This window comes from Eutrema salsugineum, unplaced genomic scaffold (assembly GCF_000478725.1).
Source record: "Eutrema salsugineum unplaced genomic scaffold, Eutsalg1_0 scaffold_1, whole genome shotgun sequence".
In the NCBI taxonomy this organism is placed as follows: Eukaryota; Viridiplantae; Streptophyta; class Magnoliopsida; order Brassicales; family Brassicaceae; genus Eutrema; species Eutrema salsugineum.
Genome location: NW_006256909.1, coordinates 3,648,595 through 3,668,123, shown reverse-complemented (window position 1 = coordinate 3,668,123; position 19,529 = coordinate 3,648,595). Strand labels below are relative to the sequence as shown.

General features: G+C 34.8%; 5 protein-coding genes across 8 annotated transcripts; 4 read left to right on the top strand and 1 right to left on the bottom strand.

Annotated features, from left to right (window-relative positions):
- The first annotated feature begins 1,237 nt into the window (after positions 1-1,237).
- Positions 1,238-4,955, top strand: LOC18030534. The gene is made up of 14 exons (XM_006412540.2): positions 1,238-1,575; positions 1,917-2,044; positions 2,171-2,236; positions 2,329-2,442; positions 2,908-2,976; positions 3,063-3,119; positions 3,259-3,312; positions 3,400-3,462; positions 3,553-3,615; positions 3,732-3,887; positions 3,992-4,147; positions 4,270-4,350; positions 4,448-4,509; positions 4,600-4,955. Exons 1-14 carry the CDS (start codon positions 1,404-1,406, stop codon positions 4,676-4,678), a joined length of 1,320 nt encoding a protein of 439 aa, XP_006412603.1. The 5' UTR covers positions 1,238-1,403; the 3' UTR covers positions 4,679-4,955.
- A 527-nt stretch (positions 4,956-5,482) lies between these two features.
- On the top strand, positions 5,483-8,803 carry LOC18030533. 3 transcript variants are annotated; one of them, XM_006412539.2, is made up of 11 exons: positions 5,483-5,689; positions 6,176-6,570; positions 6,729-6,827; positions 6,910-7,010; positions 7,110-7,181; positions 7,293-7,383; positions 7,666-7,746; positions 8,020-8,079; positions 8,176-8,298; positions 8,389-8,427; positions 8,516-8,803. In XM_006412539.2, exons 2-11 carry the CDS (start codon positions 6,238-6,240, stop codon positions 8,645-8,647), a joined length of 1,131 nt encoding a protein of 376 aa, XP_006412602.1. In that variant the 5' UTR covers positions 5,483-5,689; positions 6,176-6,237; the 3' UTR covers positions 8,648-8,803. The 3 variants fall into 3 exon arrangements, with proteins under 3 accessions (XP_006412602.1, XP_024005617.1, XP_024005616.1); XM_024149849.1 differs by having other exon boundaries at positions 5,483-5,709; XM_024149848.1 differs by having other exon boundaries at positions 5,483-5,899.
- Positions 8,804-9,381: 578 nt separating this feature from the next.
- LOC112082184 (selenoprotein H) lies at positions 9,382-11,286 on the top strand. The gene is made up of 4 exons (XM_024149423.1): positions 9,382-9,804; positions 10,313-10,409; positions 10,537-10,596; positions 10,908-11,286. Exons 1-4 carry the CDS (start codon positions 9,482-9,484, stop codon positions 10,986-10,988), a joined length of 561 nt encoding a protein of 186 aa, XP_024005191.1. The 5' UTR covers positions 9,382-9,481; the 3' UTR covers positions 10,989-11,286.
- Positions 11,287-11,506: 220 nt separating this feature from the next.
- LOC18030532 (fasciclin-like arabinogalactan protein 5) lies at positions 11,507-12,367 on the bottom strand. Of its 2 annotated transcripts, XM_024150028.1 has the most exons (2): positions 11,764-12,367; positions 11,507-11,733 (listed from the first exon to the last, which is right to left on the bottom strand). In XM_024150028.1, exons 1-2 carry the CDS (start codon positions 12,365-12,367, stop codon positions 11,507-11,509), a joined length of 831 nt encoding a protein of 276 aa, XP_024005796.1. The 2 variants fall into 2 exon arrangements, with proteins under 2 accessions (XP_024005796.1, XP_006412600.1); XM_006412537.1 differs by having other exon boundaries at positions 11,507-12,367.
- A 5,892-nt stretch (positions 12,368-18,259) lies between these two features.
- LOC18030531 (flowering-promoting factor 1-like protein 1) lies at positions 18,260-18,879 on the top strand. Its single transcript, XM_006412536.2, has one exon. The coding sequence runs from the start codon at positions 18,372-18,374 to the stop codon at positions 18,738-18,740; it is 369 nt and encodes a 122-aa protein (XP_006412599.2). The 5' UTR covers positions 18,260-18,371; the 3' UTR covers positions 18,741-18,879.
- Positions 18,880-19,529: the final 650 nt, after the last annotated feature.

Below are 19,529 nucleotides of genomic sequence, written 5' to 3'. Positions count from 1 at the left end.
GAATTCTTGAAATATCTGCCTTTTAACACTCTAGCCAAAAGGGAGTTTGGGTGTTGTTCAAAATGTCATAATTGTTTAGCCAATAAAGCCTGGTTAAACTCTTCAAGAGTTAGTTATGAACACTCTGCAAAACCATATATATATGAAGAATCTGAAAATGATTTTAATAGAAGACAAACAATAATTAAACATTTCAATATGAGGGAAACCGCGTCACGTTATTTAGTCTAGATTATACGCCTAAATTGAGTAATGGCTTAGCATAACAACATAACAAACGAAAATGTATATAGACTAGCCACTATGGTCTTAATTAATTTATCTTTAGACAGATCAATTAACAACCGCATCACTTCTCCGAGACAACCAGGCTGATAAGTAATAATCAAGAATGATATCACGTTGATTCGCTAGCTAGTTCAGTATTTTTATTTTTCTGTTTACTGATAACCAGAAGCTAGCTTCATTTCCAATTTCCACTTCCTTATACAAAGGATCAATATTTTTTGCTTAACGATAAGTTTCACCGTTTTTAAGAAATATGTATTCGACCATAGCAAAAGTTAGTTGAATTAGGGGATCATCTCTTGGTGAAAAAACGAATCAAATATATATATATATATATATATTTTTTATAGATTACTCGCAAAATGAGATCTAACACGAACTCATTTACAAACTCAACAAATAAAACTGTACACTATATCAATCATTGATTTACTATAAAACGTCACTTAAATTGCAAACTGCATGTATTTCCACGTCTGATATCGATTTTAAGAATTTTGTTCTCATTATGATCAAGATTGTGGAAAAGTAAACATATAATTTCTTAAGCAAAATGATCAAAGCCTGAAAAAGAAAAACAAGAATTCTTGACTCTTGACAAAGACAAATAGTAATATGCAACTACTAGATTTTGGTCAAAAAAAAAATGCAACTACGAGATGAATATCATCATTTGACTTTTATATACATGCAAAACAATGTCACAATTTACTGGAATTAATAAAGAGCGATTCCGATGTCATAAAATAAAAAACGATCAACCTTTGGATTTGCGCCACGTCATTAATGTAAAAAACACAAAAGTAGCTCTGATTATGCCGCGTGTCGGTCACGACATTCCCACGAAGCCATCCATTAACCTCACGTTGTCAAAACACAAACCTTCTCTCTCTCTCTCTCGTCTTTGTCCTCTTTGCACGCTGTTTCTTGTTTTTCAAATTAGGTGAAAAGAAATTCTACGGTCCATGGTCAAAAAACCCTTCATAAATATATAACCACCACCCACACAGAGAGAGATCGGAGAGATCGAGAGAAGAAACGTTTCTCTTGTTTTGTTGTAATCTCCGTCCCCTTTTGTTGATCGTCTCCAAGTTTGGTGGTGAATCTAGCTAGACATGGCTGCCGCGAAGCTCGTGGCTTTGTTACTTCTTGCCTCTCTTTTCACCACCACTGTCTTCGCCGATGCTGGAATCGGCAGTGATGAGCCGGAGATTATTGACGCCGCTGGATCCGACGGCTCCTCTAAGATCCAGCTCGATCAGCTTAACGCTAAGATCCGTTCCCTTGGTTAGTTAACGAGCTGCATTCTTCAGGCTCCAATAATTGCAAGCTTTTTATTTCGATTTTTAAAGCTTTAATTCGTATACTTTGACATTTTGTGGATTCTGCAGAATTTGCATGCTATTACTGTTTCACTTCGTTTGATGTGTTTCTGTCCTTAGAGCATTGACTTAAAATTGGTAGCTTTTGGATCGATTTCAGATGTGAACCGTATAAACTCAATGTATCGAATTTGCTTGCGTGATCCCAAATTCGTTCAGCTTGGAACTTGTTACAGCCTTGTTTATTTGGTGAACGCATATTTTGGTTTATGAGCTTGATGTTTTCTTTTACTTTTTGTTGTGAAGAATCCCAAATCGATGAGAATACCCGTGAAGTTAAGGTCAAAGACGACTTAGTAGCAGAGAAGGAGAAACTTCTCAAAGAAAAAGAAGACAAGATTGCTTCCTTGCAGACGGAAGTCTCATCACTACAAGTATGGATCTTATATGGTTTCAGTTTCACTACTTATTTGGAATGTGTCGTGAATTGCTTTTCATTTTTCTTTTACATGTTTGGCTTACACCTGAGCTGTATGTTTTCACTCGTTTCCAAAAAATAGGGATCATCAGATTCTGCAAAACAGTTGGGAAAGGCTCAAGCACGAGTTGTTGAATTAGAGAAGCAGGTGAGACTTTAAGTTCGAGAAATCAATGTGTTGGTATGGCTAGAATATGCAAACGGCTATCTAACTTTTGTGATGCTACTTTTGCTATTCAGGTAGAGGTACTCAGGAACTTCTTGGAGCAAAAAAACAAGGAGAAAGCTTCCACAGAAGCTCGGACTAATGAAGCTGAGAAAAAACTAAGTGAACTAAACTCGAGCCTAGACAAAGTATGTTTCTTTACATACCTTGTTTAATTTCTCTTTTCACTGTTTCATTTATTCTCTGAATAGCTTAGTTGGTAGTGCTTAGGGACGTGGTGAATGCTTATGTACGTCTCTATATTTATTTCAGCTTTAGCTAGACATTGTTTAGGCAGAGGTCAAAATGTCATCATGCTCTAAGCCTCGTCATTTATATTATGGTCTTCCCATTGCAGTTTCCACTCTCAGCTGTAGTGTATCCCTTTTTGTTTTTTATTTGGTCGAAGCTATAATAGATCCCTATAGGATAGCTCCTGAGTTGTATGGACATTCTGTAGAAAAAGTTTCGTGAGGCAATCTGAATATACCATTAGAACTTTTTTTGCTTCCCTGCTTCTGACTATACCGTCGACTTTGCTTGTATGAATATGTACTTTTGGTTTGTGCCGATTTTTTGTAGTATGTTTAATCGTAGTATTTAATGTCTTTCAGCTTCAGAAGGTAAACGAAGAGCAGAAGAACAAAATAGGCAAACTTGAACGTGCTATTAAGATAGCTGAGGTAGAGTACTCTCTTTTATTAAATGAGACTCCCTGCGCTTTTGGTTTCTGCCTCATGTTTTGCTTTTTTCCAAAATTAAATTTCAGGAAGAAATGTTGAGGACAAAGCTTGAAGCAACCTCAAAGACCAAGGAACTTCTAAAGGTAATGGTTTGTCACTAGTTTTAAATTTTATTATCTCTGCAACTATTATAGTATTACACTTCTCATTGTTTGGAAAATTAGCGGAACCTGGAAGTCAGAGTTGAACAGAAAGCTAACGCCAATCATTTTTTGTGTTCAGGCTCATGGTTCGTGGCTTCCCCCTTGGCTTGCTGTTCACTGGTTTAATTTTCAGGTATGGTTAATGCAGGTACTTTTTACTGTTTTATAACATAGCGTTTTCTCGCCGCAATTAACTCGGGGTATTTTCATGTACCCATAGACTTATGCCGATACACATTGGGAGGCCCACGGGAAACCCGCTGTGGAGACAGTAATTCTAAAGGTGCTGTTTTAGATTTCGGTCCTATTGAGATTTCTGCCTCTTAACAGCATCAGAACATCTGTCTAATGAAGCTTCCTTATGATCTATTAGGTGTCAGAAGCTAAGGTTCAAGCTCAGAAGTGGGCTGAACCACATGTGGAAAACGTTAAAACTGTAAGCATCTTATTGGCAATTTATTTTGCAGTTACATATATATCTTTGATGAGTAACCAATCACTTGAGTTATAATTGGCTCTTATATTATATGTTTTTGGCCGCACTACATGCAGAAATATATTCCAGCCGTTAAGGAAACTGTTGCTACTCATGTTCAGCCACACGTTCGAACACTATCCATCAAAGCTAAAGAGTGTTACCAGGCATCCAAGAATGCTGTTTCCCCTCACATTGTCACGGTTCAAGAACTTGTAGACCCTTATTATCAGGTATAGTGTCTTTATCAGTTTATTATTTATACCGTCCATTACACATTTTTCAGCTAGTATTTACGGATATAAACTTAACGGATGTAGTCTTTACCCTTTTCCAGGAGGCCAAAAAGTTTAGCAAGCCATACGTTGACCAAGTGGCAACGGCCACAAAACCACATGTTGATAAAATTAAGGTTGCCATGAAACCTTACACAACCAAGGTGATCATCGTTTATACAGAGTTCCTTGAAACCGCCACGACTTATCACCATCAGGTCTGTAACTAAAGCCCTGCTGATGTATTTTAGAAGTAATAATCAAGTTACTGCCACTTCTTGGATGGAACGATGAGTATCTTGGATTTTAAAGCTAAAAAATGTTCATGTTATCTGTGAAGGTTCAAGCCCATGTTGAACAAAAACTAAAGAGCCATGAGCTGTCGGAGGCTTTTGCTACCAATGAATTTGTTTGGTTTGCGGTATTTATCTTTACTTTCTTCTAGAATGTATTCTGAGATTCCAATGCTTTTATTTGGTACCTCTCTTAACTTCATATCTAAAATCTTTTCACTACAGGCGTCTGCGTTGTTGGCGTTACCCATCTTCTTGGCGTACAAAGTGCTCTCTTCCCTCTTCTGGCGAGTCTCCTAATTTACTTACTAAATTCTTTTTATGTAAAAGTTATGTCCAAATCATTGAAATATCTCATATTGTTTTGTTTATTGCAGCACAAAGACAAAGAAACCTGTTAAACACCCTCATCACCATGGTCGTCGTAAGACCAAAAGGGGTCACACTGACAAGTGAAATTCATTGTTTCAGTTCTTTTACAGAGAAGAATAGACATTACTAGAGAAAATCTAGCAAAGCTTGTGTATTTTAGTGTATTTTTCCATTTCACGTGGATATATTGGGATTTTTCTTTCACACTGTTCTTCTTTTCAATTTATCGTTTAGCATGATGTTTTTTTCTGAAACAAAACTCTTTTTGTTTAGTCTGAATCCTTTATAGACAATATTTGTCTTTACTAAGTCTTAATATTAAAGCTTCACCAAAGAGTGGAAACAAAATTGTTGTAGATTATACTTAAACTCCATAACAGCTACTAAGACAGTGGTACATGCATGGCCTCAGCTCCCAATACTGTATTTGTATTTGGTCTTTCCAGTTTCCATTCTTCTTCAATTTCATGTATCATCGACTTCACTTCAAACGCCTTGCCATTCATTAACAAGCAAATCTCGACTTTATGATTTTTGTTTAGTTCTATGAACTCTTACTCACCAGAGTATTTGATTATTCAAGTTAAATTCTCTTTTTGTACCTATAATTAATTTTCTCTATATTTTTAATAGAATGTTATCTGAGTTGTTTTAACTCTTTTCTTTCACATGTAGCTAATTTTGGTGTGATTTGTGTATGTGTAGCTAATTAACTCATACATTCAAACAAAATATGAATTAATAATAATTATCAGAAGAAGAAGAAACAAACAAATAGTGTGGAATTATGAGTTAAAATAATACATTATTGAAAATTGAAAAAAGAGAAGCCGTTCGTTCCTCATTTGGAGCTACAGTGACCGTTTCTAGTGCTTATTAGAAAGAGAGAGTCGCTTTGGGTTTGTGGAAAGACTCAGAATTTCGCTTAGCCCTCTCACTGACTGAATCTTTCTACGATTCTTCGATCTTTAGATTCTCCTCGACTGTTTATCTTTCCGGTTCAGCCTAATCGCTCACCGTGCACCTATTCGTATCCTCCGCTTCTTCCGTCGAGGGCCGTGGCGACTGCTCTTCGCCACCGGCGATTTGTTTTTGGTTCGATCTTTTTGATGCTCGTATTCTCTATTACGCTCTGAAGCCCCTTTTGCTGTCTTCTTTCCTTTCTATTTCTCTGAAAATCCTGTTTCAGAGGGCTGCAAATAGAATTATGTTGCGTTTTGCAAGTTTCTATCTTCATCTACGATAGTTTTGACGACGAAAGTGATCATCTTTGCTACGCATCGAAAATTGAAATCTCATTTTCTGGTTTGATCCTTTCGATTAATTGACTGAATCTTTTGATGCTGTAAATTGATATTTCATGGTTTTGTTTTTTCGAATGTCTCGATCGGCTTTGAATGATTGGTTATCTTTTCATTCCTTGATATTCTGTTAAAAAAAATGAATTTTTGAGTTATGGGTTTGTGGAGTCAAGCTGTATATTTTCACATTCTTCACATAATACATTTCTCTTGGACATCATCTGTATATAATAAATACCTTATGAGCTCTCAATGATTAAAGGTTTGTACTTCTTTTCAGGGAATGAAGATAAATATGAGTTGTGATTACAGTTAATGGTAGCTTAAGAGAAACTTGCGGTTATGTCAGAGTCTCGCCAAAGGCCTCCTTTTAAAGGCCCGAGATGGATTATCACTTTGGTCATTCTGGTTACAGTCGTTGTCATCACGGCATTCATATATCCTCCGCGGAATTCTGTGGCATGCTATATGTTCTCTGGTCCTGGATGTCCCTTGTACCAACAGTTTTTGTTTGTACCTTCAAGGGAATTGACTGACACTGAAGCTGCAGCTCAGGTTGTGACTAATGAATTAATGAATTTACCCGAATCTAAGATAGCAACTCCAAAGATTGCCTTCATGTTCTTAACACCAGGGACTCTGCCTTTTGAGCCTCTTTGGGAAATGTTCCTTCGTGTAAGATTTTCCTTTATTTCTCATTGCAATAAAAGTCCTTATGAATGCACTTCAATCTGTTGGTTTAAGCTAGGCGTTCGTACTATGAATCTAACGTGTCAAATGTGTTTCTTATCCGAGTCGGGTGAAATGGTGGTCGTTCTTTATTGTTGATTCAGGGTCATGAGAACAAATTTTCGATTTATGTGCACGCGTCTAAGAAAATCCCTGTACATACAAGCAGCTATTTTGTTGGTCGAGATATTCACAGTCACAAGGTAAATGAGATTTTACTACATTTTTCAAACGGTTTTTATGCAAAACTTAGACAAGTAGTGATAATAGGATAATATTGTGCAGGTTGCTTGGGGTCAGATATCGATGGTTGATGCAGAAAGAAGGCTATTAGCTCATGCTCTCATTGATCCTTATAATCAACACTTTGTGTTGCTTTCAGATAGGTGATTGAATAATTGTTTCTTTCATATAGTGTATCCCAAGGTCGTGATGAAATGCTCAATTAATCACTCTTTACCATCTTTTTTGTTGTTTACTGGCAGTTGTGTACCGCTATTCGACTTTAACTATGTCTATAATCACTTGATCTTTGCGAACCTTAGCTACATTGATTGGTAAGTTGTCATTTTGTGTCTACAGTTCACTCATGCGGTTGACTCTCTTTGATGTCTCGCTAATGTCCATCTCTCTGGTGGTATATATCCTCATCTTGCATGTTTTTCCAGTTTCGAGGATCCTGGACCACATGGAAATGGTCGGTATTCACAACATATGCTGCCTGAAGTTGAAAAGAAGGATTTTCGGAAGGGCTCACAGGTATGTGTTATGGACTAAGATTCCATATTTTCCCCCTTTTTTTTTACACAATGTTTATATTAGAAGTTTGTACAAGGAATTCAACAGTTCAGACAGAAAAAAGGTCATGTTTTTTTTATTGTACTCATGGATGCTACCTTAGTACATTTTGTATCTCCATGCTATCATCTTTTATCATCCCTCCTTTGCTTCTTATTCCTGATAATGATGGTTGCATTTTTTCCAGTTAAATCTATTAAAGCTTAATGTTTTGTTTTGCGTTTCTGTAACCATCTTTTCCAGTGGTTTTCAATGAAGAGGAGACATGCTATAGTCGTCATGGCGGACAGCCTTTACTACACAAAATTCAAGCTTTTTTGTAGGGTAAGCAAGCTTTCATTTTCATGGTTTCTCATATTAATTGATAATAATTTGCCATACCGTATCTTGTACTGTGTCCTAATATTCTATCTGGTGATAGCTCAAACTTAGTCATCTAGACAAGTTAGACTATGAACCACGCATTGAGATTTTAGCTTATCGGTATAGTCTTAATTCTGTGTGATGTTCAAACAAGACCCATCTGTTTTCTTTTCTTTATAACGATATTAGCTTATCGCTATCGACTATAAACTAACGGTTTACGTTTTCTCACAGCCGAATATGGAAGGACGCAACTGCTATGCGGACGAGCATTATTTCCCAACTCTTTTCAATGTCAGTGTACTGCTTGCTTGCATCTTTCTATTTATTACCCTTACGCCTTAACTTGTCATTTTCCTTTTCTCTCGTCATAAAATCTCTTTCTTTCAGATGATTGATCCAGAAGGAATAGCAAACTGGTCGGTGACGCATGTTGACTGGTCAGAGGGAAAATGGCATCCGAAATTATACAATGCAAGAGACATCACTCCTTACCTCCTCAGGAAAATCAAGGTTCCTCTTCTTCTTCTTCTCTTTTCCCACTGCTGGATTAGATTCTTCTTATCCTGCGATCTAAGTTTGCGGTTTTAATCTGTTATGCAGTCCATCCAACTCGCTTACCATGTCACAAGCGATGCAAAGGTAAAAAATCCGAGTCTTCTTCTTCTTCTTCTTGTTACACGTGGTTCTTGGAAAATCTGTCACTGATCCATAACCATTCTCTATGCAGAAAGTGACGACAGTAAAGCCGTGTCTATGGAAAGGAGAGCAACGTCCATGCTATCTATTTGCTCGGAAGTTTAATCCTGAAACTCTGGACCGGTTGATGTATCTCTTCCCTAACTACACCTCGCTGGTTTGAAAGGCTTATCCGACACTATTGTCTGGTTTAAGAACAGCTCTGGTATTTTTTATTTTGTTTATGTTTGCTAACAACATTAGCCTACGAGAAGTTGCTAGCTGATTACTTATAAAACTTTGTATTGCGATTCATCAGTAATATTTTAACATTCCTATATTGATATACTCTTATTATTTTTTTTGTAAAGCTAGAATGATGGTTATATCCACCAAAACTACAAGAAAGGATTGGAGGATACTTTAAGGTTAACAGCTTTTTATATCATAAAGAATAAAAATCTATTCTAAAGTTTTTACTTTATAGTGACTAAAAATCTGAAAAATATCCAAAAGTTACAAAAAACAAAGTTTCTGACTGACTTTTTGTTGCTTTCTAAATCAGAAGAAAGAAAGAAGAAAAAGTTATTCCTTACCATTGATGGTTTTACATTTTTTTTTTTTCTGGCTAAAACACAATTATGTCCATATTATATATTTTATGCAAGTGTTTACTTAACAAAAGTCAGTATTATTCCCAAACTATAAAGCTGGAATCTCTTTTTCGAATAACAAAACGACATGTAGTCATGCCTTTAAGAAGCATAACGACAAGGTGTTCCGAAGCACAGCACTAACCGCACTATTGGTTAATCACTACCGTTGATTCAAATTACTTTTCCAAGATGAAAGGAATAAACATAGAGGGATTAATCTACACCGTCCGTTGAAATCAATCTACATCATAAAGAAAAAGTAAGAAAGAGCGGTAAGAAGAGAGACGGACCATTTTCAGAAGCTTTAAGGTCGCCAACAGAGAAGATTTGGTCCGACCAAACCTTGTATTGTGTTCTGTGCAATGGCGCCGAGGAAGAGTAAGGCAGATGGAGAAGAGAAGAAGAAACCTGTGACGACGGCTTCGTCGAGAGTGACTCGGAGCATGGATCGCCAAACTCGAAGTGCGACTCAGCAAAACGGTGCTAAACCGGCTGGATCCGTCGCAAAGCAGGTGAAGCTTGCGTCGCCGAAGAAGACGAAGAGGAAGAAGGCAGCGATTGAGACTGTGAGTGCGAAGAAGGCAAAGAAGGAAGAGGAAACCGCTGAGGGAGTTGAGAAGGAAGAGGAAGAGGAAGAGGCGGAGGTTGAAGATCCTACGAAGCGGAAGATTGTTATAGAGCACTGGTAATATAATACAAATCTGTGTAATTGTATTTTCGATTTCTGTATTACTATCTTTTAGATTTCATGAGAAAATGAAGTCACTAGAGCAGAAATTTAGGGCTTTTCCTAGGAATTGAAGCTAAATTTTTGGTGTTATTGAATTGTATGTTTAGACTCTTGTGTCCATGTAGCAGCTAGGGTTTCCATTTCTGATTCTTAGGGTTTCGTCTTGACTCTGCGTAATTTTTCTTTGATAAGTGGTTTCGTAAAGTAAGCTGAGGAAATGAAGTTTGCACACTTCTTTATCTTTATTTTTTTGGTTCGCATTGTGTCCTTCACGTTTCAGAAGAGGATTATTGACTATCTGCTTTCTGTTTGTCTTCTTGTCTTTCTTAAGCTTAATTGCAATGTCTTCATATGATGACATGTGCCTTCTACAAATGGGACTGAAATAGTAGTTGCTTCTTCTTCTTATGTCCTGTTTTCTCAAAGAATTTTTTTTCTTTCTGTTTGTTTTATTTTGTTCAAGTAAACAATGCAATGCTTTTAAGACAAGGGCGATTCAGGTGAAGGAAGGTCTGGAGGGAGCTGTTCCTGGTGTCACCGTGACTCTGAATCCTGAAAAGGTAATTCTTTTACTGCTTATGAATATACTGTCAATGAATGCTCATTGTGTTAAAGCATGTTTGCCGCATTATGCTTGATAAGCAATCTCCTCCTTCGCTAATTCTTTCTTTTGATTTGCTCCAACAGCCAAGGCGGGGTTGCTTTGAAATCCGGGAGGAAGGTGGCGAGACATTCATCAGTCTTTTGGTAAATATTCCATTCTAATACTTCGACAAAACAGATGTCAGTCTGTCTTACTTCTGTCTACACTATGTTCTGTTTGAGTAAGGTTTATTGTCAGTATTATGTCTCATAACACAGCTTGCTTAAAACCAATTCTTATCCATTGTGAAATTGATATGATATTAACTGAAACAAGTAATCAGGAATGAAATGTGCAAACACATAAGTTGGCTTTTCGGCATTTACATTCAATGTAGGACATGTTATATATCTAACCAAGTTCGATCTTAATTTAGGAAAAAAATAATGAATATTATGTATCTCTCATTATGTAGGAGATGAAACGTCCATTTGCTCCAATGAAGGCACTTGATATGGAAGAAGTCATCGAGGACATCATAAAGAAATTTAAATGAGAGACAGCTACAGACTGCAAATAGGCCCTTCTTGTGCCGAATCTGTTCTTTGTTTCTGCTTCGAACTCAGTTTAATCAAGTAGGTTTAGTAGAAGACTTTCTAGAGCAATGTCAGATTTGTTAGGTTCACTACTTTTATTGTTTTGGTATGAGCACTGTAAGTGCAGTCTCGTCCTTTTGCAATGCATGATTGGCTTGGTTGAATCTGTGTATTTTGTGGGATTGCCTCGTTTGTAAGGCTAGTTTGATTCATCTCGTTGCTTGAATCAAACCGACGCAGAAGCGTTTATTTGTTGTTGCAATCAGATTCATTGCATTGGTTAAAGTATGTTCTAAGTTTTAGAGCTGTTTTACAAAATCCCAATAGGACAAACATCACATTTGCACTCAGGATGGCTGATAAACAATGAGCAGAAAGTCCACTACATTTAGATTTCACTTCTAGAAAATTACAGAAGAAATATTTTGAAAGTCTCACCTACCATTATTGTCTTCAGAGCAAATCGCCTAAATCCATCTTAGAACGCAGCAAAGCTAGCGAAAAATGCTAGCAAGAGAACAAAATCAAAGCTTAAACCAGCCTTACAAGCAGAAGAGGATGGTCCAGCCTTATCAGCAGCTTCTATCTTCAAATTATCAGCACTTGGAGTAGGAGCGGGAGAATCGACCTCTGGTGTTTCTGTAGCTGGTTTAGGTTTTGGCACAGCAGTATCTGAGGCATTGTCTTCATCAGCTGGTCCAGGAGCTGGAGATGGAGTAGTCATGGGAGATGGACCCGGAGACATTGCAGCATCCATAGGAGAAGGAGCCGGAGCTAAAGGAGCGGGTGGTGGTGGAGGTGGGAAAATAGCTAAGCTGAGTCCAGGAGCCACAATGGGCATACTAATCTGGATTATAGACAAGTTATATGGATTGTGGTATAGCGTCTTGACATACTCAGCGTTTAAAGGTGAGCCCTTCACTTCGGATCCAAAGTAAATTCTTCCTTTGGATTTGGTTAAGTTGATGAAACCATTCATCTCTTCACCCAAACCGGTTGTTTGGTATAAGGTAGTGAGCATTATGCTCTTTTCCTTCAACCCGTTAAGCTTGAGCTCGTCGTAGTAGTCAAGAATGACATGAGTCATGAGAATGTTCTTGAGCTCAATGTCGGATCTGTTAGTGATTGAGCTGATGGCGTCGTTGCTAACAGCGAGCACGGTTATGGTACGGTATTTGCTGATGGGTATAGTGAGCTTGGTCTTGATGAAGAGATCACTCATTGTGCTGAAATTGGAGTATTTCGCAAAGGCCCGTGTGATGTTACTCGCTGTAACGACCGTAGAGAAGACGAGTAAGAGAGTGAGGGAGAGGAGATAATGGGAGGCTTTGAGACCCATCTTGTGTGTGTTCTCTTTGCTATAGTGAAAAGCTAAACCTCAATGCCTTCACAAGTTTGGTATTTATGCAGAAGAAGAGAGGAAGTTGTAAAAGGAGAGATTTTCTCTGTTTTTGTTTATAAATCTGAACTAGTCGTTTTGGACCGAGCTGAGTCTACTCTTCTATTTTTAGAATGTAATAAGACTTGGCTGTTAGAGAATATGGTTTAAGGTTTTTAGGTTTTGCAATTTTGAGGTTTATGTTGTGCCGGAAAGTCGAAGTGTAATGGTTTAAGATTTTATGACACATGTTTTTTGGGTAATAAAATAATATCGAATTTAAAACTCATAATTTCCTGAAACCGTAGGCCATATTAGGTTAATAAAGTTTCTACCCGTTGCTCAATTCGAACTCATGATCTCGAAAACTTTCTAAGTTGCGAATGATTTAATGATTAATTTTGCAGATGATTTTTGGTTACTCTTATTTCTTCTTTCTGGTTATATAACAAAATTTTATGTTGAGTTGTGTTTCTTGAGTTTGAATTTAGAGAATTTTGCTACTCATAATTTATTCTACGATCAAAAGGAGAAATTTGTCTCCATGGTAATTTATATTTTCCTCTACAACTTATAACTTTACAAAACCTAAATTATATATCCGGGGATATTAACTTTTACGCTGGTTTTATATTCTTTAAATATTTAATTACAATTTCAGATGAAAAGAAAAATAAAAAATTTAAAAACTAGCTAAACCCCGTGAAAAACGCTAAACAATAAATGGATGTCAATTGATGTGTTCACATTAAATTTCGTTTATAAATCATATAATTTAGCAGAGGTTGTTAAAGTTAATGCCGCATGTATTAGCCACTTAAGTATATTATCATCCAAAAACGTAGAATATATTATATTCTTAGTATTCTATCTCACATATTAAATAACATGTTTTTATTTGTCGAACCGATATTCTATGTCTAACTAAATGGTCTTTTACATAGACACATGATAAAGTATAAACACACGAATATTAAAAAGTTTCGGCTTTAACAATTATTCGAATTGAGAGTTTATATTCTCTTTGTAAACTTATGAATACAACATCTCATAATTGAGGTGTTAATTTTTATTCAAAAGCGTCTACTTTTTCAATAAATCTAACGTCATGCGTCATGCTAATTACAGTTGCAGCTGTGGAAGTCGAACTCAGATCTGTGTTAATGTTTTCACTTTCATATGACCGGTTGAGCTATAAATTATAGTTATTAGCGTATTCTCTAATTGATATCATTATAAAAATGTAAATATAGAATTTGTTTTTTAATAAAACATTTACAATGATATTGACATATATAAATAAGTAAAATATTTTTATTTAGATAGAGTATATGGCAAAAAATTTAGTATTCCGTGCGAGTGTCAATAAACATGCACATGTCGATGGCGTTGCTACACTTATTTTCTCACATAGCACTATAAATATTTAGGTTTCCGAATTATCGTCAATTCATCTATAACTGATCTGAACGTGCATTATAAATTTTCTCGCTCAATGCGTTAGGGATTTGATTTGAGATGTTGAAGTTTCCATATTCAAACCAATGATATTGAAATGTTATACAACTATTATCTTAGAGAAAGAATAATGATATGAAAAGAACAAGTAACGACAAACGTCGACAAGGATGTTCAGGAACATTGATCGGGGATTAATGCGAGATTTAACCCATTAAAAGGCTACTCCTACACTAATAAGTATATATATAATCACAAAATATTTTTTATAAAATTCGAAAATATCATTTACAAATTACCAGGAAACGAACAGAAACTTGGCATATTGATTCACTAGTTTCGAATCAAGTTCGATGTATTTATATATATATATATGTATATAGTCTAATACGAGTATTAATAAATAATAAAATGTAAAATACCAATACTAATAATATTAGGGATCTAAAATTAGAACGATGTCATTTTCTTCACAGAATTATTCTAAGTTGTAAGTGACATAGCACCAGTCGCTCCTTCATTGGCTATTCGAGCATATCTTTCATAATAAGAATACCACTAAAGCTATATATATGTAGATATATATATATGCATATATATATATATATATATATATGCGTGAATTACATTTAAAGTAACTTCCATGAACGAGAATAAGAATTGTGAGAATGAGAAACAATAATATGAACTTTCTAAACAAAAAAGAATTTGCAAAGAAATACGATCAGCTTTGTGTGATATGATTGGTTATTCAAAACAGTTCAAATTCTATTAACAAAAGCAACGTTATGGATTTCACATTACAACTTGGACGGAAAAAATGGTTACGTGCGTTCTTAAATGATAACATGTTTTAATGCTCTTAACCGATTAAAAATCTGCTTGTTATAAAAAAAAGAGAGAAAATGTTGCGCACGTTAATTTTTGTTCAAGTTGTATGGTTTATCTTTGTTTTTGTTTGATTTCGTTTTCCTCAAAAGTTTATCCGAAAATCTTGGCATATAAACATGTTTGATTTAGATTCTAAGATATGTGATACTGCAAAAATAGTTTCAGTAGTATATATATATATAAATTGCTATACAAAATCAATTAACAAAACGTTCAAGATGGCTGGAATGTTCAACACGCGCTCGGTCCACTGGGCACTGGGTTGCAAAAGTAGAATCAGTTAAAGACTACAAATCAAAAAAATGTGGTGCAGATTTTATGGTTGAATCAAGGTGGGTTATAGCTTGTGTGAACACAAGAAGATGAGAATAATCTATAGAAAGTAGTGTATCTCGGAAGCCTCTAGAAACCATATATAAATAATCAGAGAGAATGATCTCAAAAAGCTTACGTATAATTTCTATTTTGGTTTTGAAGATTTTACCTTCATGACGCTGACACTACAAGAACAAAGCAAGCGATAAACGGATAGATGCAACTACATAAGATATCGATGCAAGAGAATAATACATACATACATATATATATATAGACTATAGTTATATATTTGTATTGAATATTGACCATGGTCCATGATCAAACGTCAGATTTGGTGGAATGGGTCATCGATATGAGATCCCGTACGTGAATCCATACCGGCAAAAAACACTCAACTTGTCGTGGTTTGGGTTAGGCTAAGATGGGCTATAACCTTTTTGACATAAAAGCATAAATTTTTTTTTTTGTTAAAACAACACATACAGCTGATTTTAACATTAAAACCAAAGACAATGGATTGTAGAAATAACCGAAGACTCTTGAAACTTGTTTATTGCTTTTTCATCGCTAGTTTGTGAAACTATTTTTCTTGTTACGATACAATCAGGTAATCCAGAAATTTTTTATTGTGAAATCAGAAATGTATCTCAAAGTTTTGGACATTTTCCCTAAATCATCACAAATAATTAAGTGTGATGGATATTCCACCAGAGTGCATACAAAATTAGTTCATAATAAATTAAGGTTGATATTGTTTCACTAGAATTGATAAAATCTTAATTATTGTCTATTTCTTCCTCAAAACCGGTCGGTCGCAGTATGATCGTTAGATTAGCAAAAGTAACTTATCAGCAGCGGTTTTCAAAACATATATCTTCAAATATTTGAAATAATGTTATAAATAGATTACAAATTGCACGAGGGCAATGTCATGTAGTATATAATAAATATATAGATGTCACCTTAGGATGGACCTAAAACAGAATAGAAAGAGGAACAAATAAAAAGGAGTAAAATTTTGTGGATTGTGTTGTGTGTTGCGTTTGGAAGAGAATGAGGAGTGACTGAGTGTGGCTACGCATCATCTCCCACGAGGGCCTTCGCTCCCACTTCCCTTATTTCCCAATCAATGTCTCTCTTTTCTCTTTCAGTTATCCTTTGTGTGTACCTTTTGTCCATCTTTTCACAAATTCATTTATAAAAATGAAAATAGTATAGAATATTGCATTATTACGAATTCTTTCTATATACTAGACCCCCTCTAAAAATAGAATATGATGATGTTGAAGCTAGTCATTATCACATTGCATATGCAAGCGAGGACTAAAGGATATATAGGGGAAAATAAATTACTTTCAGGACTTTTCAAATCTTTTGATGGTTAAGCTATAGTACCCTTATCCAAGTTCTCTAATAATCTATCACAAAAAAAAAATCATTTTCTACCATATTACAACGTAAAATATAAACTCAGATGCAGTTCAAAACATAGATAAGATATTCGAAAACATTGGATCGACAATAGATTATGTTCATGATTCCATACATCACAAGCATATATATACAATAATAATTGGTATTTCATATTTTGTAAAGAGTGTCATTTTCTTATTTCATACAAATTAAGAAACTCTCCTAAAGCTTACAGATATTTTCCTATTTAATATACCACTAATTAAATGTAATAAAATCTGAATGCAATATTTATCATCTTAAAAGAAAGTTTAAAACATGAATTGAATGTAAGAAGTCATAATGGAATTATGGAAATGTAGACGATATTATTTTTGTAAACAAAAAAAAATATCTAAAACAACATTATTTGTGAAACAGAATGTTTTGTAGTTAAAATATAGTCTAATATACATATATATATATATATACTAAATTATTTCCCATCTTTTGTTCTTTACTTTCATGTAAAATATGATATTACAAGTAAAAGTATAAAATAGGGGAAAAAACTCAAAAAGGCAAGCCATGACCTTAATTAATAATCTTGACTAAAGGATCAAGTAAGGAGTAAGGACCATTTCATAATAATAATTCACGTGACACCGTATGTTACATGTCTACAGAACAAAAATAGATATTTTTCTTCTTAAAGTACAATAATAGAATTTAGGAGCGTTTTTATTTTACAAAAAAAGGGAATCAGAAATACTTCAATTATAACAGAAGCAATTTTAAAGACAACTTTTGTCCCAAAATTTAAAACTATTAGGTGGCATTCTTACGCCATGCGCATGGATAATAACCTAAAAATAATATTTTTTATTTGGATTAAAAATTAAGTTTATGTCATATTTTAATTTGTATAATTCTCTAATAATTTATAAGGATATTGCAAGTTCCATTACCTTTTGGCTACGTAACAATAAGTTGGATCTTAATCAACCGATGTTACATGAAGACGTGAAGTTGAGCTCATGCAAACTATAATAAGTCTTGCGTATATAATTATACATATTAATTAACATTACGACAGGAATCTATAAATTGTGAAATCATACCAAAGATTCTTCGACATAAAGAAAATAAAATAAAATTAATCACGCACACAAAAATATAGATATGAAAAAAGGAGATTCCAAGATGAAAACTAATTCCGCATCCCTGGTATGTGGACCCATTATTTTCTAATATTCTAACACGCAAATTCAATAATTTTCTCATATTATAATTTGATTTTTTTATTTTTTTATTTATTTTGGTATTTTATTTTATTTTTGTAAATTGTTTTTTAGTTTCTTCTTCATATCGAAATTAAATATAACATTCTTTCAATTAATTATTAAGAGATGGCCATAGAAAAAAAAAAGATACGGCATTTATTACGTTGCAATGATGGCAATCAATTTAATAAGCTCAAATACTATTGATTTACGTCTAGTTCGAATAAGAACAATAGCTTTGATTTGATAAATGTTTAAAAAAACAAACAATAGCTTTGAGTTTATGGAATTTGAGTTATTCTTTTGTGTCCAAATATGATTAATAACTGGGTGGAAGTTTGATAGATAAGATTCGTCCCTTTCGAGAATTCTGGAATTCTACATTTAATATTTATATATATAGAATCATAAATTTATCTTTTAACAAAATCATAAAAAATCCTTATATGAGCCACTAAAGTACCGTATATATATATATATAGCCCTGTACACGGCTTCCTTCTCCTCACCAAAATTAACAAGCTCATTGTGAAGAGCAATCCTACAAAACAAATCCACACACGCACAAAATCACAAAAAAACCTTAAAAAACCCTAGTTCGTAAACAACATACTATCATCACAATGTCTGGTGTGTGGGTGTTCAACAAGAACGGAGTGATGAGGCTGGTGGAGAATCCTTACAACCAGTCCGATTCGTCGGACTCTTCATCCTCCGGTGGTAGCCAGCAACAGAGAATGAGGAGGAAGATTCTTGTCCATCTTCCGACCAGCGAAGTTGTCTCTTCCTACGGATCACTTGAGAGGATCTTAAAGGGTCTTGGATGGGAGAGGTACTACAATGGAGACAACGCTGATCATTTCCTCCAATTCCACAAGAAAACATCGATTGATCTCATCTCTCTCCCTCGTGACTTCTCCAAGTTTAACTCTATTCATATGTATGATATCGTCGTCAAGAACCCTAACGTCTTCCATGTCCGAGACATGTAGTAGCCGGTCTTCCACATAATATTAATCATCCTCGCTGATATATCTATATATCATGTATATATTTGCAGGTTTTTGCTTCTTTTTTTTGCTTCTATTATTTGCTGTTGGGAGTTTGTTCTTGGTTTGTTTTATTTCCTCGGTGTGTTTTTGTGTTGGTCAATTTCGGGTGGTCTGCAAGTAATTATAGCCATTTTAATAACTCGTATCATTTTGTGATTTCAATGAACTTTATCAAAGTTGAATGTCATATGATGCGAGGTGTTTGATTTGGTAGCATGTTTGAATAAAATGATGCGTGGAATATATAACTAAACAAATCAGATATACTTAAGACAAAATTTTCTTGTCAAGAAATTGATATCTAATATATATAGCTTAATTGCTGTTTTTTTATCAAAATTAATTTTGCATTTATAAGGGATATATACATCCTATTTCATGAAAACAGATTTTGGTTTTTAAACCATTCTGGACTGATCGGTAAAGTGAAGTGATTTTGAGGACTGTTTATAAATGCACAGCCATGCTGAAATAAATAAACACAATGATAAATCGCAAGTACGACAAAATCTAAAGAAGGAAAGTCAAAAGATGTCCAATTAGAGAAGGGCCCCCAAGAGTTTGGGAAGACAATGGATATAAATGATGGGCGCACGTGACATCTCATACTTTTCTACAGGTGTCGGTTCCCCATTGCCCATTTACCCACTTTGTCACAGATTAGTATGATGGGTGCACGTGATATGTAGACTTTACATGGAATCTGGGCACGTGTCGATTCCCCAATGC